Source organism: Heterocephalus glaber, unplaced genomic scaffold (assembly GCF_053883595.1).
Source record: "Heterocephalus glaber isolate CG9 unplaced genomic scaffold, H.glaber_assembly_v1.0 deba00001600, whole genome shotgun sequence".
NCBI classification, from domain to species: Eukaryota; Metazoa; Chordata; class Mammalia; order Rodentia; family Bathyergidae; genus Heterocephalus; species Heterocephalus glaber.
The window spans coordinates 7,207,773-7,235,756 of record NW_028258372.1 but is presented as its reverse complement, the minus strand read 5'-3'; the positions used below and the strand labels follow the sequence as shown (position 1 = coordinate 7,235,756).

At 42.0% G+C, this 27,984-nt stretch overlaps 1 protein-coding gene, 1 long non-coding RNA gene and 1 other non-coding gene across 4 annotated transcripts in view; 1 reads left to right on the top strand and 2 right to left on the bottom strand.

Moving 5' to 3' along the window:
* The window catches only part of Sccpdh (saccharopine dehydrogenase (putative)), a 34,407-nt gene extending 21,982 nt beyond the window's left edge, over nt 1–12,425 (bottom strand). For both annotated transcript variants that reach the window (XM_004853484.4, XM_004853483.4), the window contains exons 1-4: nt 11,398–12,425; nt 9,437–9,549; nt 4,703–4,783; nt 594–723 (exon numbers count right to left, since the gene is read on the bottom strand). In XM_004853484.4, coding sequence (XP_004853541.1) covers nt 594–723; nt 4,703–4,783; nt 9,437–9,549; nt 11,398–11,587 — 514 coding nt within the window. In that variant the 5' untranslated portion in view covers nt 11,588–12,425. The remainder of the gene's footprint in view (nt 1–593; nt 724–4,702; nt 4,784–9,436; nt 9,550–11,397) is intronic.
* A 1,872-nt stretch (nt 12,426–14,297) lies between these two features.
* The window catches only part of LOC110350951 (uncharacterized), a 37,774-nt gene continuing 24,087 nt past the window's right edge, over nt 14,298–27,984 (bottom strand). The window contains exon 4 of the long non-coding RNA XR_015444319.1: nt 14,298–14,402. This is a non-coding gene — a long non-coding RNA (uncharacterized LOC110350951). The remainder of the gene's footprint in view (nt 14,403–27,984) is intronic.
* Nucleotides 23,157–23,346, top strand: LOC147823074 (U2 spliceosomal RNA). The gene has a single exon (XR_015444621.1). It is a non-coding gene; the product is annotated as a U2 spliceosomal RNA (small nuclear RNA).

The window sequence follows — 27,984 nt, the reverse complement described above, 5'->3', positions numbered from 1 at the left end:
TAAATAAAAACTATTAAATATTTAGGAATAACCTCAATAAAAAATATATAGGATTACCATGAAAAAAACAAACTTCAGGCTCAAAAGATTTTTGTTTCAGTGCTGGGGATCAATCCAGAGCCTTGTACATGCCAAGCAAGTGCTCTACCAGTGCACTACATATCCAACCGAAAACCTTTTAACTCTATGTGTAAATTGTACTTTAAAGTATGTTAATTCCTGACCAAAAACTTTGAATTTATAATGGTTACCAAAATTTTTCTCAGAAATTTGAGAGCTCTAAAAAAAAAAAGACAAGAAATTTGAGACCTCTAACCATAACTAAGTTAAGACAATGGACAATTTCTCATTTTAAAATACTTATAGTAATATCTGTATCTCAAAAACAAGCCAATAATAGCATTTTATTAAAGGTGGGGCTATAGGAAAAACAAAGTACAGTATTGTTTCAATACTGCCCACTTATAGCTGTTGCTTTTTTCCAACTAGACTTTTTAGCTCATCACAATTAAAAACATGAAGCTCTTCTATTTTCAAATTCAAGTACAATTATTCAAGTACAAATCCAAGTACAATTACTGAACAATAATTACCATTCATTTTATTTCTGGTATATATCACTCCCAGATCTGCTGGAATGGTGTCAAAGCCACTGCTTCCAATGATGTAGACCCCCTTTTCAGCAGCTTTCTTATGATACTTCCAATACATTAGTTCCAGAAACTAAAAAAAATCCAGAAAAAGAACTGAATCAGCATTTATAGAAACATCTAGAACAATACTAAATGATTTATATATAAAGACAAGGGCCAGGGATTTAGCTCAGTGGTTCTACCACCTGCCTCGCAAGCACAAGGTCCTGAGTTCGATCCCTGGTACAAAAAAAAAAAAAAGTAAAAGCAGCAAATAAATGTATGAAAAAATATTCAACATCACTGGTCATTCGAGAGATGCAGATGAAAACAACACTGAGATTCCACCTCACCCCAGAAAGAATGGCTGCTATCAAGAAATCAAATGCTGGAGGGGGTGTGGGGAGAAAGGAACCCTTCTCCACTGCTGTTGGGAGTGCAGACTGGTGCAACCACTGTGGAAATCAGTATGGAGATACCTCAAAGAACCAGGCTTAGAGGTCCAATTCGACCCAGCTACTCCCCTGCTGGGTATCTTCCCCAAAGAATTAAAAGAATCATACCACAGTGATATATGTGCACCCATGTCCATAGCGGCACAGTTCGTAATAGTGTGAGCTTAGAAACAGCTCAAGTGCCCATCAACTGGAGACTGGATAAAGAAGATGTGGTTTTTTTAATAAAATGGAGTACTAGTCAGCCATAAAGAAAGAGAGGACGTTTATAGCTAAATGGATGCATACTGAGGCCATCCTCTTAAGTGAAATAAATAGGACATACACATGTAAATACCGAATAGTTTCTCTAGTGTGAGAGACTGAAACTGTAGTTAAGGATACACACAGATGAAATTGCCTAATAACGTATTTCTTGGATTGTGTTTCCATCGTGTATCATATGACTGCATCAAAATTTAAATTAGGGAGAAGTCTGGCCTATGCGGAGTCTGCTAGCTAACTGGAGTTTTTTTCCAGATCATTATTCATTCAATGTTGGTTTGGGGGATCTTTCTGAAACAAATCACATCCTCTGGTGTCTTGTTGGTGCTTGAGATGCTTTTTTTTTTTGGTACTGGGGGATCGAACTCGGGTCCTTGCGCTTGCACAGCAGGTGATGAAACCACTGAGCTAAATCCCTGGCCCTTGAGATGCTTTTTTAAGTTATATGGAAAAAGGTTTAAGTGCTTTTCAGTTTTGTTTTGGTTGAGTTCTACTGTATTTGAAAATTATTGCAGGTTTTTTCCCCTTGCATTGTTCTTCTTTGAATGGTTTTAATTTTTTGTATGTGTGTGTTTGATAATAAAGTTATTTTTTTAAAAAATGAACTAAAAATGCTAACCAAAATGGCTCTTCAGCAAAATATTAACTGTCAAATGTTTTTTTATTCAGCAATATCCATATGCCAATATGTATGCCACTAAGTGTAATGGCTCTGTTTTTGTATGACTTTTAAATGTAAAATTATAAGTAAAAAATTAAATATAGGAAAAAACAAGGAAAAACAAAACACTCTTTCTGGAGATGAAATCGCAGCATTGTTTTAATTTGCATCTCTTGAATGCCCAAGTGATGCTGAACATTTTTTCATATATTTTCCATTTTTACTTCTTCATCTGAGAAGTGTATATTCATTTCAGATGGGGGTATGATTTTTTTGAGATCTAAGTGAAATAAATCAGATACGGATAAATATTGCATTGTTTCTCTGGTGTGAGAAACTGAAAGTGTAAATAAGGACCACAATGTATAATAGATATTGTGAAATAGGAAGAAAATGTTCAAATGGGAAGCAGAACTAGGGAGAGGAGAGGGGGAAAGGAAGGAAGGGGAAAAGATGAGAAAAGAAGGAAAAAATGGAAACAAAGCTTTTTTTTTTTTGGTACTGGGTATCGAACTCTGGACCGTGCACTTGCGAGGCAGGCGGGGAACCACTGAGCTAAATCCCCGGCCTGGTAAAGCTTTTGTAAATAAGGAGGGGAAGAAAGGTTGAAGGGAGAGGGGAATGGGAGAAAAAGAAGACTCAAGATATATTCTGTAGAGGTACAAATTCCCTCTGATGAATGTGATCATTATGTACATCTAAAATGTACCAATAAACTTAATTTTAAACAAAACAATAAACACTTCACATTGCATTACCCAGATGAACATCATATCATATATCTACATACAGAGATAAGAGTGGCAGGCAAGACGATGATAAGAGACTCTGGGCTTTTGTTAGGAGTTTTTGGGCTGTACTTAGGTATGTTTTATTTTGCTTTACAATGCCGGGGACTGAACCCAGAGCTTCACGCACACTGGGCAAGCACTCTACCACTGAACTACACTCCTAGCCCTATTAGGTTTAGATATATTTTATGGTAGTTTGTGAGATAACTTAGAAGCTTTTCATCATTTTTATGCTCTGGGTTGTTTTGAATAATATAGAAAATTTTTGTTTAATTCATGTTTCCTACCTCTTGAGTCAATTTTGGTAATTTATACTTTTCCTAGTATTTTTACATATATATTACCAATTGATAGCTTGTAAGTACAGATTATATTGGCACAATAATGACAATAATCAGTACAGACTATAGAGACATGTGATGTTATCATTTGAAAGGTGGTAGTGCCACACAACTTCCTGTAGGTGGGCAAACCTCAAGTCCCAGTTGTATTCACTAGGTGTATGACTGAGCAAGGTATTTAACCTTGCTAAGCTTTAATTTCCTCATCTATAAAACAGAAAGGAAGATAATAACTACTTTATAGGTATGTTTTCAAAAAGTTTTAGCACAGTGTTGGCAAACATTTAATAAACGTGAACGCTCAATTTTGTGGAATGAACCCTGGACCTCACACGTGCTAAGCACAAGCTCTATCACTGAGCTACACTCCAGCCCCTCACATATTTTTTGAGCCAGGTGTGGTGGTACACACCTGTAATCCCAGCACTCTGGAAGGCTGAGGCAGGAACACTATAAATTTTGTTTTTGCAGTACTGGGGATCAAACTCAGGACCTTGTGCTTTCAAAGCAGGCACGGTCCCACTGAGCTAAATCCCCAGCCCAAGGAACACTGTAAATTTAAGCCCAGGTTGGGCAAGAGAAACTTAGCAAGATTGTGTTTCAAAAAATAAAAAGGACTGGGGATGTAGCTCAGTAAAAAGGTTCTGCATTCAATGCCCAGTACCACAAAACACACAAATAAATAAGACTGGGGGATTTTACATTTATTATTCTGTAATATCGTAAATGTGCCTGATTTTTAAAAGGAAATTCATAATGAAAAAATTACAAAAAGGAGATTCTAAAAATTACACATACTCTTTTTTTTGGCACTGGGGACAGAATCCAAGGCCATCCCACTCAGCTGTATCTCCAGCCCTTTATTTATTTTTTATTTATTTTTTCTTTTTTTTTTTCTAAGTTCTTTTTTTGGTACAATTTAGGTATACAGTACATTTACATTTATCATTGGGTACTTGTACCTGTACATGATGTATCTTGGTTCTTATTTTTTTCCCCATTACCTGTGCGCCCTTCACCTCCTCCGCCCTTCCCTATTTACGCAGACATCATTTTATTTATTTATTTTATTTATTTTTTGGTACCAGGGATCGAACTCAGGTCCTTGTGCTTGCGCAACACGCAGCAAAACCACTGAGCTAAATCCCCAGCCCCATTTTATTTATTTTTTGAGAGAGTCTCACTGAGTTCCCCAGGATGGGTTTAAACTTGTGATCCTCCTGCATCAGCCTCCCAGAGCGCTGGGATTACAGGTGGGCGCCACCATGCCTGGCTAGCACAGTATTTTCATTAATTCAGCTTAAAGCATTCAGTAAAAATCAGCACTTTCCATATACAAAGAGAATAACTTAGGTTTTGATAAAGAAAAAAACTCAAGAAAGCTGAAGCTAAGACCTTACCATCAGTATTATCAATGGAATACCACAGGAATACACCTCTAGATACTAAGTAGTAGCATCAATTTCAAAATGTGACTGCAAAATTGCACTAAAAATCTCCACTTCATTAAACAGAAAATGTGAGGTTAATTCTGCTCTTCACTTTCTATTTTCCATACCTCAGGTTCCCCACAGATGTCAATATAGCTCGTTCCATTTTCAATACATGCTTTTACCACAGGTTCTCCGTAAAATCGATACTAGGGGAATAAAGAAAACCAACAGGTTACTCTTGCATGGGAAACTTTATTCAATAAATCGTCATTTGTCCTGGAAATATAGTCTTTGTTATCACAAAATCAAATGCTAATAAAGTAGCCTAAAGATAAACTGAGAAAATAAGACACCTGTACTATTCCAGCTGTCACAGTGTAAATAAATTACAGAGAAATACATATTTACCTCTAACAGAAGACAAGATGAAAAGTTTTACAGAAGTAGTCATTTGCTTGAGTTGAATTCTGATGAATACGGATTTTCCAAGAAAAAGAAAAATTCAAATAAAGGAAAAAGTATATGTAAAGTTGTAAGAAAGAGGAGCAGTTCTTGCTACCTGACAGACAATGTGTTTGAGGAGAAAGTGGCAAGAAACGAGTCGGGAAGGAGGTAAAGTGCTAGCGCCTGTACCAGGCATAGCGCTGCACGCCTTGAATCCCAGCACTCTGGAGGTTGAGGCAGGAGGATTGCCTTGAGTTTGAGGCCAGCCTGGGCTACACAGTGAGTTCAAGGCCAGCCTGCCGAACTACACAGCAAGACCCTGTCTCAAAAAATAAAGTACTAGTGGGGCCGGGGATTTAGCTCAGTGGCACAGCGCCTGCCTGGCAAGCATGAGGTCCTGAGTTTGATCCCCGGTACCAAAAAAATAAAAATAAAAATAAAGTACTAGGACCCAATCGGGAAAGACAATGAGCACCTGCTAACAAGTTTGCACTTCATCTTTACTAGATGACTCACCTCTCCTGCAGCATTTTATTTATTACTATTGGTGTATGTTTGCAGTATATAATGACTATATTCCTCATGGTGAGTTGGTGCATGTACATAACACATCTTAATTCTTTTTCAATTTTTTTTCCTGGAGGATTTTAAACAGGACAGTGGTGTAAGATTTACAGCACAGACATATCACTCCAACTATGATACTGGAAAACAAACTGGAGGCAAGTGAGAAAGGGTGAAGGACTACACTGAAGGGGCAGGATATACTAAGGATGAGACATACTAAAAACCAAAAGTGATCAGATTTCCTGATTACTGGGGCTAGACATGGAGATTCAAAGCACTATTAGCAAAAAAAAATTTTTTTTAATTGGAGAAAATGGGGGCCGGGGACTTAGCTCAGTGGTTCCAGTGCCTGCCTCGCAAGTGCAAGGTCCAGAGTTCGATACCCAGTACCAAAAAAAAAAAACCTGGAGAAAGTCTGAAGAGGTAAGTTTAAAACTGGCTATGGTAGATATTCTGAATCTAGGATAGCAGACTGCTCAAGTTATTTTTTGCTCAACCTCAAGGAATTAAAATAAAAATGATAATAATAGTGTCATCAGGACTCAGGCCATCTTAAAAGGAGCATGACAAATCTTTCCCTTTGTGAAGGGAGGGTAAGAGGAAACACACACTCCTCTCTTTTTCTCATTCCTGGAAGCCAAAGATAGAACAAGGAGATCATTTTTTTCTACCCAGCCACTGAGATGCAAGTAAAGAGACACTTAAAAGACAGGACACTGACTTTCACAAGTGTGTAGATCTTTCCCTAGCTCCTCACCCTCATTTCCATGGCCTCTCTCTGATTAAGAATGGAAGGTAAGGGCTGAGGATTTAGCTCAGCGGCATGGCGCCTGCCTTGCAAGCTCAAGGTCCTGAGTTCGATCCCCGGTACCAAAAAGAAAGAATGGCAGGTCAGGATGTGAAGGCAATCTGGCTGCAACATCTGTCATGCCACTGACCAGCAGGGTTGATTCGGCTGATCTGGCTGGCTAGGCCGGTGTCCCCTTCCTCCCTCCCCGCTCTACCTACTTGCCTAACTTCAAAGATAATATGTGTATCCGCGACTCCCAACCTCTAACTCCAGAGCTGTCACTAATAAGGGTTCCTTATCTGTGGTTTCTGTTAGAAATACGAGGACCAGCTAGAACACAGGACATGTGCCATGACTCACACATAAAACTTACTTCATTTTGGCTACATTTTCCTCTTTGCCCTGATTATCTTAAAGACAAAAAAAACCCCTCTACCATATTGTGTTTCCTGCCTTAACAAGTACACCTCAGCTTCGATAAGTCTCAAACTGAATCCATCATCTTTCTCACTAAACTGGTTTCTCCTCCTTCCTACCACACAGGAGTACTATTGCCTGGGTCCCTCTCCTAACATGTTTTCTCATGTACTAAATGAGAAAAGACTCACAGACAAAGTTGTGCAAATGGCTGGCTTGAACTTGCAGCAATCCTCCTGCCTCAGCCTTCTGAGTGCTAGGATTACCGATGTGTGCCACCACACCCCATTATGTTGTATAAAGTCCATACTCCCCAGCATTCCAAAACTCTCAAGCAGGTGTCACACTACAGTCTCTTATGTCCCATGTCCCAGCAGTTCTAAATTTCCTGTAATTCCCTACCATGCTGCTGCTTCACACCCAGTATTTGTTTCTACATACATGGAATATCCACCCTCTCTTCCACACCTGCCTCATTAATTCCAAATACCTCCAGGCTCAGCCAATCTGTTTATCTACAAGTACTGGCAAGCTGCAGTAAAGCTTACTGAACTTTATAAAAATAGCAGTTGCTCATGGAAAGGGTACACATTTTTCTATTTGCCACAATCTACCCATTCCCTATACTGTATTTTGTTATATCTTACCCACTTCATTTTAGGCTGAAACTTCCTACTAATAAATTATCCCTATTCTATTTTATTATGCTTTTAGATTTTTCCTTACCCTATGCTTATATGAGATAAATGGAAAGAGTCAGAGTAACAAAGCAGGCAATTTGTCCTCATTTACACATGCACAGCAGGTGGGCTTCAGCTCTGAGACCTCAGGCTTTGGAGGGAGAAGGACAAAAAGATCCAACACAGGAGATAAAGATGGTAGACAGGAGGAAAACTAGAAGGTGAGAGAAAACCAAGTAAAGAAAAGAGGAAATCGTCAACTGGATCAAAGGCCGAGAGGTTAACAAGGAGGACTGAGAACTGATGACTGGATTTGACAGGACGGGACCTGGCAGAATGTTTCACTGAAGTAGGGACGATAAAAGGCTGACAAGCGCAGTTTACGAGCCAAGGCCAGTCAGCACAGTACGCGATCTTCTCCAGCCACAATGTGATACTTGCGTTGAGGCGAAGAATTAGTCAGAATAACTTGGGTTGGGTTTGTCTAGAGGACTGGCAGGAGGACAAAGGAGCACAGCGGACAGTGTATGTACCACAGGGACCACAGAGGGCCACACGGTGGATAGAGTCTAAGCTAGTGAAGGAGATAAATCTAAATAAACACTTAAACTGCATATTTGTTTAATAATACAAAATATTCCTGCGTTCCATTTGAAAAATTACTAATACTTTAGATGCTTTGTTTTTAAAAGTCTCCCCAATTTTGATGGCTTCTACAGATTGGTAAGTGTTCCCAACACTCACCTTCTTGCAGGCCAAGTCTGAAAATCTTCCTCGACACTTCTTACATCCAGTGCAAGGGCAAAAGCTACTCTCCTTTCAAAATATACTGAGTCCAACTTCTCCCTACCACTTCTACTACTCTACCCTAGTGCTTGCCTTGCTTGGACCATGCTACTGTCGGTCCTTATTATCCATTCTTCCTCTAAGCCAAAGAAACTCAAAATTAAATCAGGTCACACCTTGCTTTCAAACATTCAATGACTCCTGGTCATTCTTAGAAGAAAATCCAAGTCCTGATGGTGGCCTGTAAAACTGAGCTCCTGCACAACTCTCCAGTCTTCCCCCACCTCTCAGTCCTGCTCGCAGGCTCAGCCACACCATCTCCTCTCACATCCCACAGTCTTGGGTTTTTTTCTTGTTTTTGTTTTTGTTTTCCCCCAGTACAGGGAATCGAACACCTTGTGCTTAGGAGGCAGGCGCAGCACCACTGAGCTAAATCCCGAGTCGACATCCTAGTCTTGCCAAGCACACTCTCAGCTCAGAACCCATGTATTTGCTCTCCCTGGAACATTTTTCTCAAGTAATCATGGCTACTCTCTTCCTTCTTTCCTTCCTTCCTTCCTTCCCTCCTATCTCTGCTCAAATGTTGATTCCTCACTGAGAATTTCCCTGACCATCTATCTAAAGGAGACTCATGTGCCAATCTATTGTTGCTCTGCTTCATTTCTCCTCAAAGAATTTAGCAACTATAGTCTTATTCTTCTATCTGCCCATAAGAATGTGAGCTTCACAAGGGATTTTCTGTTTTGTCCTCCAGGGTGTCGCAGCTGCCTGGAATGCTGCAGTTTATAAAGTAAGGATTTTATATTTATGGAATGAATGCTTTTTTAGTTTCTATCTTTTTATATTTTAAGCATACATATTTGTAGAATAATATAGGAATGCAATAATAAATAGAGGATGCATACTTAAACTTTTTTTGAAAGGGCATACAGGAAAATGTCTGGACATCATAGCTGCAACCAATGGACAAACAGGCTCACATTTCCTGAGTGCGGTGGCACTGAGACCCTGTTTCAGGGGCCTGTGTTCACATCTAGTTGTTCCTCACTAGAAGAAAAACTCCCCATGAAAGTTAAGACTTTCAACCAATCCTTCTGTCCTCTGCCCTTATGTTCCTCTGGGACACAGTATGAATAGATTCTTTGTTGTGCTACAAAGAAGGGTTGATTACTTACAGGTCCTACGCAGTTGAGGACAACTGTTGCCTGTTTAGCCATTTCATCAAGTGAGGCTGGATTAGTGATATCACAAATTATTATCCCAACTTCAGATGATAATGTCGGTCTTCCTAAAATAAAAAAACAAATTATATAAAGCAGCCGGGGATTTAGCTCAGTGGTTCCGGCGCCTGCCTTGCAAGTACAAGGTCCTGAGTTCGATCCCCAGTACCAAAAAAACCAAACAAACAAATTATATAAAGCAAATCCTAGTAAAATATTAGAGATTCCACAACTACTTTTTATAGTAATCAGTGACCACAAATTTACTAAATATATGAACATACTGAAAGTTAATGCTCCCTTTCAAATTACAAATAAACATTTTTAATAGGTAACAAAAAAGGAAAAAGCTATGAGAAAAATGGAATCAACGCTAAAGGTTACTTTAAAAAAAAATCACTAACCTTTGAAGATTCTAAAGCACGCAATGTGTTACAATTCTGTGTAACATGACCATTTTAAAATGTTCTGATTGGGGTGGGGATTTAGCTCAGTGGTTCTGCTGCCCGCCTCACAAGTGCAAGGTCCCGAGTTTGATCCCCGGTACCAAAAAAAAAAAACCAAACAAAAAATAAAATCTTCTGATCAAGTTTAGACACTAAGTAGATGATTGTCCTGACTTCTCTACCAAGAAATTTCTATTATAAATTAAAAATAATTCTCATCAACTTCTAAACAATTACAATGATCCAATTATAGAGAGTGGAGGGAGACTGTCAACCTCAATACTATGAGAACAAAAAACGACTCTGAGGTGAGTCCACTTTTAAATCGTCCAATCTAGATAACATCACCTAGGCTCATATTAAGAAAATAGGCCCAATAGAAGAATGCAGGTTTTGACAGGACAAGATATATTCTCCACAATAACTTGATTTGAGCACTAGAAATGGTAGATATGTAGGCTATACCTTTACGGTCTTGCTGATCAGGAAAAAGAAATGGAATACTGTATTTTAATAGTGAAATTATCTCTTTTGGAAAAATAAAGCCCAAATCTCTTTGCTCAGAATTCTGTGTTGGTGGTAGTGGCACTAAGAGCTGTAGTCCAACCTACATGCTATCTATACATCTATATATAACCACAAAAGATTCTATATTCATTACACAGGGAAGTTATAAGATTAAACATAAAGAATCCAGTATATCGGGAACTCTATCGGGCAATATCTGTATGTATGAGGAGAATCTAGGGTGAAGATGATCCAATTTCAAGGCTATGGAGTCCTAAGTTAGTGTCTCCCCAGACGGCAAAGGCAGGGTCTGAGGGTGCCTCCTTCCTCTTCTGCACGTCTACCCACAGCACTTAGGACAGAGCCCGGTGTGGAAAAGACCACTCACTAAATACACACTGCGTGGGCTCTGAAAGAGTAAAAAAAAAATCCAAACCAGACATTTTTAAAAATGAAGAATAAGACTGCTGGAGGATTCTTGCAAGCAAAAATAAAAGACGCAAAAAATAAGGGTTTGGGGGTGTGGTTAAGTAGTAGAGCATGTGCTTTGCTTGCCCTAAGTTCAGTCCTCAGCATCAACATAAACAATCCTATTAGTAAAATTCCTCATCTTTCTCTCCTATCCTCAAAAAACTAAGACAAAGGGAAGAAGTAACTCAAAAACCCCCTTTCCCTGTCCAACCAAGTGTCAGGAAACCTCCAACCCACTGGGGAGCCCCACTGTAGAATGGGACAAAGCAGACAAAGGAACGATTCGAGTTCTTCACCATCGGGACAGTGGGGCTCCCCACGCTAAGGGCGACAATCAAACGCGGCGGGGCAAAGAAATCTTTAGTTTCAGTCTTTAATTTGGGGGTGGAACAAAGCCACGACCACACCTGAAACAGCCCTCTCCTCCCTGGGGCCCCGGGGAGAAGCGCGGAGAAGGAACTCGCGCCTCGCCTCGGGCCGCCCGCCCTTTACCCAGCTTCAGCGCCGCCCTCTCCAGCACTCGCAGCAGCTTCTCCCGGGAGCGGCCGGCCACGGCCCACGGCAGGCGGGAGCTCCTCTCGGGGGCCACCTGCTCCCGGGCCACCTCCTCGGTCACGAACTGGCCGGTGAAGCCGGAGGCACCGAACACCACCAGCTGGAAAGACCGCTGCTGGGTCGCCATGACGAGTCCACAGCCAGCTGAAACCCGGGTCGGGATAAGTCCACCGCGCCTGCGCCTCCGGACGCTAACGCGATACCGGGCGGAGTAACCGCCCCCGCCGGGGCGCGGCCCGTTTTTCCACGCCCGCGGCCTCGCGCCTCGGCGGGCGCCGCGGGTCCTCCTGCCCCGCGGACTCGGGCCGCGGCTGCGGAACGAGGTCAGCCTCGGGGCCGACAGCTCTGGACGGCAGCCTGTGGCCTGCTTGCGCCATCCGTCCGGCTCTGCTCTCGCCGCCAGAGACGTCGCGGTTTGTCGTCCTCCCGACTCGAGGATCCCGGGGCGGCGGCCGCCGGTTCAGCTGATTGTTCTGGGGCGTTGCGCAAAGAGCTGAGAAAACAGGATCGGGGACGCTGCCCTCGCCCAGGACTTCGCGGCTTCCACGGCCGAGGACCGAGGAGGTTACTGGAGGGGAACGCGGTTAACCAGAGGAAGCACTGCCCTGTGTCCTTTTCTCTACCTCCCTGTTAAAATATGCAGGAGCCCATGGACAGAATCCAGGTTCCCCTGCTGTGTCTGAGACCAACCTGGACCCGTTCCTGCTAAGGGAGGCTAACTCTGTTCTGTGCTCATAGCAGTTGCTGCAGGCCATCCTAGGCGGCCAGTTTAATAAACTGATTGATTAAGTTGTCCTTTGGCCTCATTTCTATTTTCTGTGCATACGTACTGCTTGACCATATTGCAGCTCTGGATCTCTTAGAACCAGTTCTGGTTCTGAGGGCTGTTGACTTGGCCAATCTTTTAAACCCCCCTCGTGCAGATAAGATCTAATAAATGTAAACTTGATTAAAGTTTTTTTTCTTTTTAAATTGTGTGCCCGCTTTCTGTCACTGTTAGTAAATAGCTGGGATAAAGAGAAATTTATTTTGGCTCACGGTTTTGGTGGCTGCAGTCCAGGATTGCATGGATCTATTGCTTTAGGCCTGTGGTGTGCGTCCTGGATGGCAATGGTGGAAGCTCCTGGGGGAGCAAACTGCTCACCTCATAGCCAGGAAACAGCGACAGGGAGAGAGGCAGGCAGCCTGCTAGGGTCCCACCATCCCCTTCGAGGCCACCCCAGTGACCTAAAACTCATCCATCAGGCACCACCACCTCCAGCCTTGGTTACCAAGCCTCTAAGACATGGGCCTCTCGGGGACATTCAACATCCAGGCTATAGCACACTTATTGTAAAACCATTCTAAAATTTAAACTTTATTTTAAAAATCACCTGTGTGCATTTGTATCAGGTACATGCAAATAAGTTATTTCATTTAATGCCATTCAGCAAGCGATTCCAGGGAGCCTGTATAGTATGTTAGGCTCTGAAATAGTTACTGGGTATGATGATTAATAAGACAAGGTCATTGCTCGTCTTAACTGGGGGAATAAATAATTTAACTGTAGTACATGTGGCAAAAGAGAAAAGGAACAAACTGGGGTAGAAAAAACAAAAGACATTTGTCCCAGATTATACCCTGTTGATTATATGACCCTTGAGTGTAGTAATTTGTATAGTTCACTGAAGAGGGAAATGTTTAGAGAGGATCTTAAAATTAGTAGGGCTTATATATAGAAGAATTGAGAGAGGGACAGGTATTCATCTTCTCAATAAACATGAGGTAGGGCTGGGGATTTAGCTCAGTGGTTTCACTGCCTGCTGCACAAGCGCAAGGACCCAAATTCGATCCCCGGTTCCAAAAAACAAAAGAAAAACATGAGATATGTCACATCTACTGTATCAAGTACAAAAACTAGGGCTACATTTTCAAATATTTCAATAAACACCAAGAGCCATTAGATAAAAGATAAACATTCATTCCTGATTTTTAAAACTCTTAATAACAACACATGGATACTTCTTAAAATTATGAAGTAGTAATATGAAAAAGTAAAGCCACACGGGGGATTTAGCTCAGTGGTTCTGGCAACTGCCTCACAAGCGCAAGGTCTCGAGTTCTATCCCCAGTACCAAAAAAAAAAGTAAAGCCAATAACAAATATGTACCCACCACAGAGCTTAAGAAAAACACTGCAGGGCCAGGGATTTAGCTCAGTGGTTTCACCGCCTGCTGTGTAAGCTCAAGGACCCAAGTTCGATCCCAGCACCAAAAAAAAAAGAAAAGAAAAACACTGCAGATAGGCACCCATCCTTGAACACATTTCCTTCAGTGTATCCAAGGCACCCTACTTGCCCTAATTTATCATTCCTGTTCCTTTCTATTCCTGCTATGTATGTATATATTTCTAAACATAGTAATATTGTTTTTAATATTTTATAAATGCTAATCATTCTTCAACATTCTTATTTAATCAAGACATCTTTAATGTATTCCCAAGTAGTTTAGAACAGAAAATAATGTGTGTAGTATGAGTGTGGAGAGAGATACTGACACAATGCTATGATGCATTGTACAATGTAATACAAGAAATACTTCAATAAAACTCATATATTTCTCCTTGAGTACATGTGCAAGACTATACTCACTATACAGAATCCACAGAAAAATCCCACACTGCAGGAAAAGAAAAACATCCATAAATATTTTAATACTAAATTTACTGAGACATCATGAGATTATTACAAGTTACCTCTGGCCTCTCCAATTACAAGAGGTGCTCAAAGTGGTGGCCATGAGCTTCCAGATATTTACTAGTACAGCGAACTGCTGCTTGGATAATCTGAGTCATTGAGATTGCTGCACGTGCATTTTCAATTTCTTCTCTAAGGGCCGGCAGTGTAGTGGGTTTTCTGTGATATATGACATCCTCTAGGGTCCCCCATACAAGGATAACACCATCTGTTGAAAAACATATTATTTTTCTTTTCTTGAAGTGCATATTTTTTGGCAGACTCTGTATATTAGGAATGAAAATAGTTGGTACTAGAGTGTGCACATTTATGATGATGTCAAACTTCTCCCCAACACAAATGTCTGAATTTACATTCTTAGCAATATATGAGAATTCTCTGTTGTTTTACATCCTTGCCAATAATTGTTGTTTTTGTTTTTATTTTCAGTATTGAGAATTAAACCCAGGGCCTTGGCACTGAGCCACATCCCCAGCTCTTTTTTATGTTAAAACACTGAGTTTTCCAAGCTGGGCTTGCATGTGCCCAAGCCAATCACACAGGTGGAGGAGGACTTAGGAGAGACTGGACCCACACCCAGCGTAGCTCCTCCTACCTGACTGGAAGGCAGGAGCCTGACTTGGCCAGGGCCTCCCTCCTATTCCAGAATTACCTTCTATTGTAAATGTAAGACTGAACAACAGTTACTCCATCTTTGTAATAGGGCTCCAACTTTCTGCTTCTGTTACGGATCACCAGGTAACATCAAGTTCCAGGGATGTGCTTGTTGTTGTGCCAGGAAGGTCTGTTGTGTGCGTAGCGTTCTGTCATGCTTGCCGAACTCCATATCTGAATATGTTATCTTAAGGGCAATCTGTAAAAGGTCTGTTTTATCTCTCTCCTCTGCTTTTGTATTTCTGCTTGCCAACTTCCCCTGAGACCCCCTATAAAAACAGCTTCGGACTCTGAGCCAGTTGCCTCTCTAAGCTACTTTGCTTTGGGAGTGCCGTCTGGCCAGACTAATAAAGGTCTGTTTTACTTTCCAACTTGTCTGGTGTGTTCCTTCCTGGGTGTTCTTCGCTGCAGTCAGCTCCTCGGAGCATTTGGTAAGGCCCTCGGTCTTACATAACGATAGAAGAAATCTGATTTTCCTGCAGATAAAGCCAATAAACTAACACAATTCTTATCCCATTACATTGTTTGAATGAACTCTGAGTGCTGTCAGGCTGTCTCACTTAAGGACTGGTTATTTTCTTTTTGTTTTTGTTTTTTGTTTTGGTACTGGGGATCGAACTTGGGTCTTTCCGCTTGCAGGGCAGGCAATGGAACCACTGAGCTAAATCCCTGGCCCTGGTTGTTTTCTTTTTATCTTGGGAGAGAAGGCGGCTCCTTGTTTATATAAAAAGGGCAAGATTTCCTCCTGTCTGCAATTTCTTAGCCCATGATGCACATGACCTGAGGGTTTAAGGCTTATTCAGCAATAAGAGTATTTTCTTTCTTGCCCAGTGTGATCATGCACACCTGTCATGCCAGCACTCTGGGAGGCTGATGCAGGAGGATCGAAAGTTTGGCCCCAGACTGGACAACTTAGATCCTATCTCAAAATAAAAAGGCCTGTGGATACAGCTCAGTGACGACCTTTGTGAAGATTTCTCAGTTGGGAGAGCAGCTCACGAGCTTGCACCTGCTCCAGGATAAAATGAGCCTCACACCCAGCTTTCTCTTCCTTCACACCAGAAGTGTGAGTATCGCGCTCTAACTTCCTAAAGTGCCAGCCCCAGTCGGCACCCAACTCCTCATCCTACAAGACCCTGTGGCTTTAAGAGCACCCTTCCTCCCTTGGGCCGGAAGCCCACTCCTGGCCAGCCTTTTACAGCCACTGGGCCACCTTTGTAGCCGGGTGCTGAAGGCCCAGAGCGCAGGGGGCGGGGTGTCTGCTAGCGGGAAGCATTGCTGGGGAGCAAGAGGGAAGCAGAGGCAAGACAGGGAGGACCCTAAAGAGAGCAAAGCCTCTCGGGACCGGGCAAGAGATGTTGCTGGCTAAGCAGCCGCTGTATGCCAGGCCCCGAAGGCCCGAGTCTGCTCCTCCTGGGCAGGCGCTGTCCTTCACATTGCACAGATCAGGATGTGAGAGTGGGTGTGGCAGAACAGGATTCGAACCCGGGCCAGTGAGGTTCCAACGCTTCGGTCACCTCTGCCCTGCACGGTCCTAGCTCTGTCTGAGCTTCCTTCCCCATGGTCCTGGGCACAGCAGCACCCCACACCTGGGCGCCTTCCCCCGGGGGCTGCCGGCCACGCTGCACTGGCTCTTCCTGCCTCTGCTCCTGCTGCTGCTGCCAGCGGTGGCCCCGCCCGGCCCCGGGGGACGGAGCTGGCCCTGCTCCCCAACGCCCAGCAGCCTGTGGCTCAAGGCCCTGGCAGCAGTGTAGACTGGAACAGCGCGGGGCCTGCCGCCTGCACCAACAGCAGGCCCTGGCTTGGTCTCTGCAGGGAGCCCGGGGTACCCGCCCGTGCCCTGGGGCAGCACAGGTGTGTTTCCTTGGGGTTAAATGAGAAAGCCTGCAGGTTTTCCAGAACCAGGTCCACCTCAGGCAAGGATCAGTTTCCTTTCCTGGCCCCGTCCCCCATCCCCTTGCCCCCTTAGACCTCTTTGGGGTTCCTTCAAGGGTCTCACAGTCTCACTTGAAACTGGGGAAACTGAGGCTTCCAAAGTTGTTTCAAGTATCTTGGGCCACAGACGTGAGCACCTTCTGGAACCCTCTCCCTCTGACCAAAGCCAGCCAGACCTAGGAGGAAGAAAGTGGGGGCAGGAGCAGCCCCCACCTCAAGCCAGTGGGCCCAGGAGGCCGTCCTGCAGGTGATGGGATCGCCGGAGCCCCGTCCACAGACTGCTCACACCAGACCCCATCCACTGGCCCCACCATCAGCCTCTCATCCGCCCAGGCCACCATGCTGGGTCTGGTAGGCCTCAGCAAGGCCCACCTGCTGTGCTAGCTCAGGGTGGCGTGGCCCACAGGAGGCCACATCCCGGTGGCCGTGAATGTTTGAGGGGAAGTCGCTGGTGAGTCCTTGCTCTCAGAGGCCTTGGGCCAGGTGGTGGCTGGGCGCCAAGCTGCTGGACCATTGCTGCGTGGAGAGCAGCTTTCTGGTTGAGCGCCCCTTGCTCATGCCTCCTGCCCTAGGGTTAGCTGCCCTGTGACACACACTCTCCCAACCAGAGGACCCCTGGATGGAGATGATTCAGCCTTCCTTTGGTCCCTCACCAAAGTCCCTCTGCAGATCTGGCTCACATCCTTCCTGCTGCAGTCTCCACCTGCTTTCTTCCCACCCTGCCTCATGTGTAGGCTGGGCCTCCAGGCTCCCTTCCATGTAACAACTGCCAACCAGAAGCTCTTTCCCCATGAACCTCAGAATGGGGCATAGCAAGATGGGTGTCTGGGAGACACATTTGTAATCCCAGCATTTGGGAGGCTGAGGCAGGAGCATTACTGTGAGTTCGAGGCCAGCCTGGGGTTTAAAATGATACTCTGTCTCAAAAACAAAAGAATGAGGAGCAGCAGAGGATTATCTCTAAAAAGCAGTGGGTGCCAAGTCTCTGCAGACTCCTCTGAGGGCTCCACTCCTCACTAGGAGGTGTTCCTGGGGCTGAGGGTTAGGGTTAGTGTTGGGTTAGGGTTAAGGTTAAGTCTATGGTTAAGGTTAGGGTTAGTGCTGGGTCTAGGTCTATGGTTAGGATTATGTTTATGCTTAGGATAGGACTAGGGTTGATGTTAGCATTAGTGTTAGGCTTAGGGTTAGGTTTAGGGTTGGGTTAGGGTTAGATTAGTTTTAGGGTTAGAGATAGGGAAAAGATTTAGGGTCAGGGTTAGGGTTGGGTTAGGGTTAGATTAGTTTTAGGGTTAGTGATAGGGAAAAGATTTAGGGTCAGGGTTAGGGTTAAGGCTAGGGCTAGGGCTATGGTTTGGTTAGGGTTAGGGATAGGGATAAGGTTAGATTGAGTTTCAGGGCTAGGCTTTAGAGTTGTGTTAGATTTAGGATTATAGTTAGTTTTAGGTTTGGGATAAGAGTTAGTTTTAGCATTAGGGTTATTTTAGAATTAGAGTTAGAGCTAAGGTTTGAGGTTGGTCTAGGGCTAAAGGTTAGGGCTAGAGTTAGAGTTAGTTAGGACTATGTCTTGGACTAGGCTTATGGCTAGGTCTAGTGGTACGGTCAGGGTTAGGTTGAGGTTCAGAGATAGGGCTCTGTTGGGGGTTAGATTCAGGTTAGAGTTAGGGCTCGGGTTAGGTTTTGGGTTAAGGCTAAGGCTAGTTTTAGGGTTGGGTTAAGGCATTTTAGGGTTAGGGTTAGGCATTTTAGGATTTAAGTTAGGGCTAGGGCTATGGCTTGGACTATACTAGGGTTAAGGTTAGGGATAAGGTTATTATTGGGTTAGTCTTGGCCTAGTTGTAGGGTTAGGTTTAGAGTTAGAGCTAGGTTTAATTTGGGTCAGGGTTAGGGTTAGGGTTAGATTTGGAGTTTAAATAAAATGAAGGGTTTCAGAGTCAGATTATCCTCTTCTACACATAGAAGTTTGATTGAAGAATATTGCCTAAAGTGCCGTTTGTAACTGCAAACAGCTACGGCTCTCAGTGTTTGGGTGTACACTTGATAGAGGGAATGGAATCTGACTAAGCTCCCTGGAATGTCTGCCTATCTGCAATAGTGATTTTTTCAGACTGCATGTGTATCAGGCCTCTGTAGTGAACAGCAGTTTGGCCTAAATATTGCTGTTCAGCTCTGCTGAAAAGCAAGAGGCAGCAGAATTCTGGATGGCTTCCTAGCATGTGCTCTAGGTTAGAATTCTAACTGATATCACAGACTTGTTTTGCTCTTTGAAATGAAGGTTGCAATTAGGATTAGAATTAAGGTTGTGGTTAGGTTTAGGTTTAGGGTAAGGGTTAGTAGTTAGTGTTAGGGCTAGGCCTAAGAGTTAGGGTTAGGGTTAGGGTTCTTTAGGGTTAGGGTTAGAGTAGGCGTACTGTTTGCATTAGGGCTAGAGCTAGGGTTAAGGTTAAGGTTAGGGTTAGGATTTTTAAAATAAACTTTGAAGACTTGGATATCCATTTCCATTACTCTCTACGCATAGAAGTGAATGGAAGAATAAGAATAATTCTTAAATTAGTTTTGTAAGTTTGTAGGGCCGGGGATTTAGCTCAGTGGTGCCATGCCTGCCTCAAAAGCACAAGGTCCTGAGTTCAATCCCTGGTGCCGCCAAAAAAAAAAAAAAAGTCCAGTTTGTAACTACAAACAGCTAGATCTTGCGCTCCTTGGGTCTAGCTAGATATGTGGAATGGAGTCTGGTTGTGCTCTATGGAACGTCTTCCTGTCTGCAGTACTGATTTTCAGACATATGTATATTAAGCTTTTATGGTGAATACCAGTTTGGCCTAAAAAGTTCTATTCAGCTCTGTTAATAAATAGGAGGCAGCAGAGTTCTGAATGTCTCACTAGCATGACATCTAGGTTAGAAGTGTAACCAATATGACAGATTTGTTTTGTTTTTTAAATGAAGTTTGCAGTTAGGTTTAGGGTTTCCATTAGGGTTAAAGGTACCCTGGCTATGTTAGGGTTAGGGTTAGGTTAGGGTTAGTGTTAGGGTTAGGGCTATGGATTAGGGTTAGGTTCAGGTTCAGGGTTACAGGGCTAGGGCTAGGTTAGAGCTAGGATTAGGGTTAGGATTAGGGTTAGGTGTAGGGTTAGGGTTAGCACTAGGTTTAGCCTTAGGGATGTGACTATGGTCAGGATTAGTTAGTGTTTATGTTAGTGGTTAGGGCTAGGTTAGGGTTTGGTATTTCGGCTAGGGTTAGGGTTATTGTTAGAGCTTTTTAAGGGTTGGTTTAGGGCTAGGGCTAGGGTTAGGGTTAGAGTTTAATATAACAAAGGTTGCACACTTGGATTTTCCCTGGCACTCCTCTAGCCATAGAAATGAATGGAAGAATAGTTCATTAAGTGCAATTTGTCTCTGCAAACAGCTAAAGCTCTCAGTGTTTGGGGGTACACTAGATGCAGTGAATGTAATCTGACTGTGTTCCCTGGAATGTCTGTCTGTTTGCAATACTGATTTTCAAAGTGCATGTATGTCCAGCCTCTATAGTGAATAGCAGTTTGGTCCAAAATGTGCTATTTAGCTCTTTGAAGGGGAGAAGGCAGCAGAGTTTCGAATGTCTCACTATCATGAACTCTAGGATAGAAGTCTAACTGATAACACAGATTTGTTCTGCCGTTTTAAATGAAGGTTTCAGTTAGGGTTAATTTTGTGTTTTGGGTTCAGGTTAGAGCTACCACTAGGGCTATGTTTAGGGTTAGGGTTATGGTCAGGGTTGGGTTAGGGTTAGTGATTATGTTTAGGGTCAGGTATAGGTCTAGTGCTAGGATTGTTTAGTGATAGAGATATGCTTAGCACTAGGGTTAGGGCTAGGATTCAGGTCAGGGAGAAGGTTAGGGTTTGGGCTAGGTCTAGTGCTAGCACTAGGGTTAGAATTTAGGTTATGGTTAAGGTTTTGTTACATTTATGATTAGCGTGAGGGCTAAGGCTAGTGCTAGGGTTAAGTTGTGTTTTTTTTTTGTACCAGGGATTGAACTCATGTCCTTGCATTAGTGAGGCAGGTGTCGGAACAACTGAGCTAAATCCCCAGCCAGGGTTAGGCTTAGGGTTGGATTACAGTTAGGTTTTGGGATAGGATTAGGGTTTAGGGTTAGGGTCATGGTCAGGGTTAGGGCTAATGCTAGGGCTAGGGTTATAGTTAATGCTGGTGCTAGGGTTAGGGTTAGGGCTAACTTTAAATTTAGGGATAGCACTAGGGGTTAAGATTAGCCTCAGGTTTTTTAGGGTTAACCTTAAGTTAGGACTAAGTTAGGACTAAGGTTTGGCCTAGCATTAGGCTTAGGGTTGAAAGAAATGAAGGTTTCAGGCTTGGATTTTCCTTAGCAGTCCTCTACCCATAGAAAGGAAGAGAAGAATAGTGCATAAAGTACAGTTTGTAACTGCAAACAGCTAGAGCTTTCAGTGTTTGGATATAGACTTGATACAGGGAATTGTGTCTGGTTATGCTGTTTGGAATGTCTTCCTAAGTAGGGCAAGGCAGGACAGGTCTTGTTAAGAGTGTATTGATTTCTACACATATCTGTGAGTTCCCTAAATTTCTTCATGTATATATGTATATATATACACATATACATGTACATATATATATACATATATATATATATACACATATATGGGGTGTGTGTGTGTGTGTGTGTGTTGAGACAGGACAGTCAGAGATTCCCCCATCTACTATCAAAGTCGATGACACACCCTCAAAGGCCACCAACTCCCAACCAGTTGCCCTTTTCGGAGTCACACTGATGATTTGAAACATTCTCCTACTAAGGTTACACATTCCCACCACATGATGGAAATAAAAACAGGACTTTATTTTGGCCCTGAAAAGGTAGCCTTAATTATATGTAACATAAAATGCCCAGTTTTGGGATTTTCCTACATCTTATACAATACTTTTTGTTCGCTATTGTTGTCGCTGTATCTGGATGTCCCCCTAAAGCCTCACACAGTCATAGGTGGGGCTTTTTCAGAGGTGGCTGGATCTAGGGTGTGTGATTGATTCATGGTGCAGTGGTAGGATTATGGGCACTGGGATTAAGGGTGGGTGATTACTAAATCAGTCCACTAATTGGTTTGACACCACCCTAAGTCTGGTAGCCAAGATAGAATATAAAAGGAGCAGAAAAAAAGCTGGTAAGTTCCCTTGCTTGCTTTTGTTGTCTTCTGCCTGCAATGAACTGTTTCTCCTCTGTGATGCCCATGTGCTATGTGCCTCCCTGCCTTGGGGCCAGCCAACTACAGACTGTAAACTCTATGAACTGTGAGCCAAATAAACCTTTCCTCCTTTAACTTTGGGTGACCAGTATCTTGTCTCAGCAAATGAGAAAAGTAACTAAGACAGCTATATTCTAATTTGCCTCACCACTAAAATATGTATCTCAAACATTTCAGTCTCAAATAAAAACAAATTTTCACAGTCTGGAAAATTATAAAAAGTACACTTGTATGCAACTGAGTGCCTACTGTGTACTAGGATCCATGTGAGTCCATTTTAGACCCTACTATTTCTGCTAGAAGATAGAAATTCAATTTTATGAAGCTGTGATGAAAGAAAGCTTTCCAATCATCTTTCAATCTGTGGTACAAAGATCAAATTTTGTAATACTTGACTATTATGAAACTTTAAACTACAAGAGGTTATCATCAAAATATATGGTGAATGTTTAACTTTTTAAGAGGTGTTACAGTAAAAGAGACATTGTCATTAATCTTCAAAATACTCTCCCTTGCTTTGAACATGTTTATCCATCAGTCTTGCCACTTTCTGAAGCAATTTTAAAAGTCTTTTTTTGGGTGAATATCTTTAGGAGGTTTGATCAAAATGCAATGAATGGTGCTGCCAAGTACCATCCTACAGAAAGGCAGGCTCATAAAAAACACTCTGGGGGGCCAGGTGTTTAGCTCATTGGTTCTGCCACCTGTCTCACAAGCACAAGATCCCAAGTTCAATCCCCGGTACCAAAAAAAACCCAAAACACTCTGGTATGCTCTCATCCACTGTGTTCACCAGATCTGAGAATGTGCATCTTCTGGCCCTTCCTCAAAGTCAAAACAATCATGAAAGGTAAACATTTTTAATTGATTCAGGAAAATCTGTGCCTGTCTCAATAAAACAAAACAAAAAAATTAGGTTTATTAGAGTAATTCCAGCCCTGAGTTTACTGAGTCAAACTCTTGATATGTATTGTATATGTGGATATGCATTGTATGTCTGCGTGTGTTTATCAAGGTTCCCATGTAGGTGTGGCTTGGCTTTGTCTGTACACGTATCTGTACATAAACCTAAACTGTTTTTTAAAGCCAGTACAAAAGATCTGCCAAAGAAAAATTTTAGTGGTTGTCATTTCTTGGCCTTTTGACTAAGATCAAGTGTAGTATCTGTTCTTATCAGTTTAGTATCTGATATGTTCTTTACCCAAAGACAATATATTAAAAAGAATTTTGGAGCTGGGAGATGGAATAGAAGCTTTCTCTATTCAGTCTGCCCATTGACCTGATATTGTAGTACTACAAGAATGGTGCACCCCTCAAGGAAATAAATGGTTGCAAAGATTTAAAAAAGAAAGAAAGGAAAAGAAAAATCTTGATGAGAGTGAGAGTACACATTTTTCAGAATTCCTAATCATAGTACATCTTGATAATGAGGGAGGGACAGAAGTATCTTCCTTTCCAGATCAGTTGTAGCAATAAGCACATAAGTTATCTAGCATTCTGAAACAGAAAATATATTTTGACTCATGTTTATGTGGCAGAAAGGATTTCTCATAAGATATTCAGGGTGTTGTGTGAAATTAGTCAACCCACTTGTGACATTCCCTCGGAAATGCCTTCCTGTAGAAAGGGCTAATTTTTTTTTTGGTACCGGGGATTGTGTGTGTTGCTGGAGATCAACCCCAGGTCTTGATCACTCTAAGCCTGTGCCTTACCATTCAGCTACACATCTAGCCCCAAAGAGCTATTTTTTTCATAAATCTTTAAGAGGAAAGGAAAATAATATTACCAGTAAGACATTTTAACCTCACTTTCTTCTTTCCCCCAGTGGTTTTTTTTTTGTATTTAATATTTGTTTATTGATGACTGAAATTGAGCTAGAAGAGAATACTCTTCTAGTTATGCCAAAGCATGAATTTCATATGGTTTTACACATTTTTTTAATTTTTAATTTTTTTATTAGTACATGTTTCCAATGTATAGGTACCCACTCCCTAAGATGATTGTAAACTGCATGTACCTCCAATGCTTTTTGATAATGTATTCAAGATACAGAAAGACTGAAGAAAAATACAGTAAATGTGTAAATATTCTTCTTGATTCACCAACTGTCAACATCTTCTCTATATCCATACAGTTTCTTGTGGAATCTTCGACAGTAAGTTGCAGGCAGAGTGACCTTCACCCCAAATGTCCTCACATTTATTTTTAGAGAACAAAGATTCTCTTATGTATCCATGACATCAGTCGGTAATTTTGCTGGGCAGAATCCTCAGATGGTCTTAAAATGACCTTTGCCCTTATCAATCTCCTCTCTGTGAGAGTGAGCAGAAGCTGTAGGCTTGATGAGCTAGTGTTCCTGCATTCATGTTATCACATATAGCAACAGGGTTTTTGCAGGTCCACCTAAGGTCCAAATCCATTGGCGTCAACCTGGGGGGATTTTTTGAGAAGGTCTGGACCTTTCAATCTAGATGTCTAGAAGAAAAACATGAGAGAAGCCAGAACCCTGCATCTTAAGAAGGATTCATGTGGCGCTGCTGGATTGAAGATAGAGGAACCCGCATGACCAGGAACACAGGCAGCATCTAGGAGCTGACAGCCATCAAGGAAGTGGGGAGACCTTATACCTGTAACCCCAGGGATCTGAATTCTGCCAACCAGAATGCTTTTTATAGTAAATTTTCCCCCAGAAACTTCAGATGGGAACTCAGCCTGAAGCATGTACTTTTTCTATTTGTTTGTGTGGTACAGGGGACTCAAGCCAGGGTTTAGCACAGACCTACATTCCCAGCTCCCTCCTTTCTTTCATTGAGACAGAGTCTTCCCAAGTTGCTCAGTCACCCAGGCTGAGCTCCAACTTGTGATCCTCCTGCCTCAGCCTCAATCAGTGCTGTGGTGCAGTGGTCCACAACTTGATTTCTGCCTTGTGCTATCCCGAGCAGAGCGCCAGGCATTCCATGCCACCTCTCCCAAATCTTTTTCTTTTTTTTTTTTTAGACAGGGTCTTACTATGTAGCTCAGACTGGCCTTGAACTCACTATGTAGCCTCGGCTGCCCTCAAATTCACAGCGATCCTCCTGCCTCAGCTTCCTGAGTACTGAGATCATAGGTATGTACCACCATGCCCAGCTGTGACAAATGTTTTACCTGAGAACTGTGAGCTAATAAATGGCTTTTGTTGTCAACTGCTAGATTAGTGGACATGTGTTATGCAGCAATAAAAAGCTAACATAATGACACTGTTTTTCTCTGTCATCCCAGCACACTGAAGGCGATGTACTGTCAGTTTATCTTATCACAGGTGATGTTTAATTACAATTTGGTTATGGAAAGCTTTTCCCTTTACAACACACAGATCATCCCTTATGTATAACCCAGTGGCTGAGTAAGGATCTTGTTCCCCAGTGGCCTTCTCTTTTTACTCAATAGTTACAAATACTAACGGACATGAAAAATCATATAAGCACTAATACAATAGTAGTGGGGGACCTCAATACCACACTGTCACAAATAGATAGATCAACTAGACTAAAAATAAGCAACGAAATACTAGAACTCAATAAAACTCTTCAACAAATGAAATTAACAGATGTTTACAGAGTCTTCCACCCCACAAAATCAGAATACATGTTCTTTTCAGCTGCACATGGGTCGTTCTCCAAAATAGACCACATACTCACACATAGAACATGTTTAAGTAAGTGCAAAGGAATTGAAGTTATCCCCTGTATATTATCAGACCATAGTGTGATGAAATTGGAGATCAATAGCAAAAGAACCTGCAAAATTTCATAAATATATGGAAATTGAACAACACACTTCTGAATAACCAATGGGTCACAGGGGAAATTAAAGGAGAAATCAGACCGTTCCTTCAATTAAATGACAATGACAATACAACATATCAGAATCTGTGGGACACAATGAAAGCAGTCTTATGAGGGAAATTCATAGCAGTGAATACTCATATTAGTAAAACAGAGCGAGCCCAATTGAAGAACCTGATGCTGAACCTAAGCTTCTACAAAAAGAAGAGCAGGACAAACCCAAAGCTCATACAAGGGAGGAAATTAGAAAGATCAGAGGAGAAATCAATGCAATGGAGACTAAGAGAACAATACAAAAAATCAATGAAGCCAAGAGTTGGTTCTTTCAAAGAATAAACAAAATTGACAAACCCTTAGCCAACCTTATCAGAAAAAGAAAAGAAAAGGCTTAAATCCATGCAATTAGGAATGAAAAGGGTGAAATTACAATGGACCCAGCAGAAATCCAGAGGATCATCAATACCTACTTCGAGAACCTATACGCCAATAAGATGGAAAACACAGAAGAAATGGACAGATTCCTAGATATGTATGAATTACCAAAGTTAAACGAAGAAGATCTAAAAGTTGTAAACAACCCAATATCTATCAATGAAATTGAAAACATAATTAAAAACTTATCAACTAAGGAAAGCCCGGGCCCTGATGGCTTCACTGCTGAATTCTACAAGACATTTAGAGAGGAACTACTGCCACTACTGTTTAAACTCTTCAATGAAATTGAAAGGGAAGCAATACTCCCAAATTCATTCCTGGAAGCAACCATCACCTTGATCCCCAAAGCAGAGAAAGACCTAACCGAGAAGGAGAACTATAGGCCAATCTCACTAATGAACACAGTTGCAAAAATCCTTAAAAAGATACTGGCAAACAGAATGCAGAAGATCATCAAGAAGATCATACACCCTGATCAAGTGGGATTCATCCCAGGGATGCAGGGATGGTTCAACATACGAAATTCAATCAATGTAATACACTATATCAATAGAGATAAGGACAAAAACCATATGATTATCTCCATAGATGCAGAAAAAGCATTTGACAAAATCCAACATGCATTTGTGATAAAAACCCTACAAAAAATTGGAATAGATGGTCTCTACCTCAAATTGATAAAAGCCATCTATGAAAAACCAACAGCCAATATCATACTAAATGGTCAAAAACTGAAATCCTTCACACTAAAATCAGGAACAAGACAAGGATGTCCACTATCACTACTCTTGTTCAATATAGTTCTGGAAACATTAGCCACCACAATTAGACAAGAGAAAGAAATAAAAGGAATAAAGATAGGAAATAAAGAAGTCAAACTGTCATTCTTTGCAGATGACATGATACTCTATATAGAAGACCCCAAGAACTCCACCAAAAGTCTTCTAGACTTAATAACCAAATTCAGTCAAGTAGCTGGTTACAAGGTCAACACACAAAAATCAATAGCTTTCCTCTACACAAATGAAAGACTCACTGAGAGAGAAATAGGGCAAATAATTCCTTTCACAATAGCATCCAAAAAACTGAAATACCTAGGAATCAACCTAACTAAAGAAATCAAAGACCTCTTCTCTGAAAACTATGGCACTTTGAAAAGAGAGATTGAAGATGATATCAGAAAATGGGCAGACATCCCCCACTCCTGGGTAGGAAGGATTAATATAGTGAAAATGGCCATACTTCCAAAACTGCTCTACAGATTTAATGCAATTCCAGTTGAGATCCCAGCAGCACACTTCATGGACCTTGAGAAAACAATCCAAAAATTCATTTGGAACAAGAAGAGACCCAGAATAGCAAAAGCAATTCTAGGTAACAGAGACATGGTAGGGGGTATCACAATCCCCAACCTGCAACTCTACTACAAAGCTACTGTGATAAAAACACCATGGTACTGGCAAAGAAACAGACCTGAGGACTAGTGGAACAGATTAGAAGATGCAGAAACAATGCCAGACACACTCAGCCATCTCTTCTTTGATAAAGGAGCCAAACACCCTCACTGGAGGAAAGATAGCCTCTTTAATAAATGATGCTGGAAAAATTGAGCTTCAACTTGCCAAAGATTAAAACTAGACCTATATCTCTCACCATGCATTAAACTAAAATCAAAATGGATTAAAGATCTA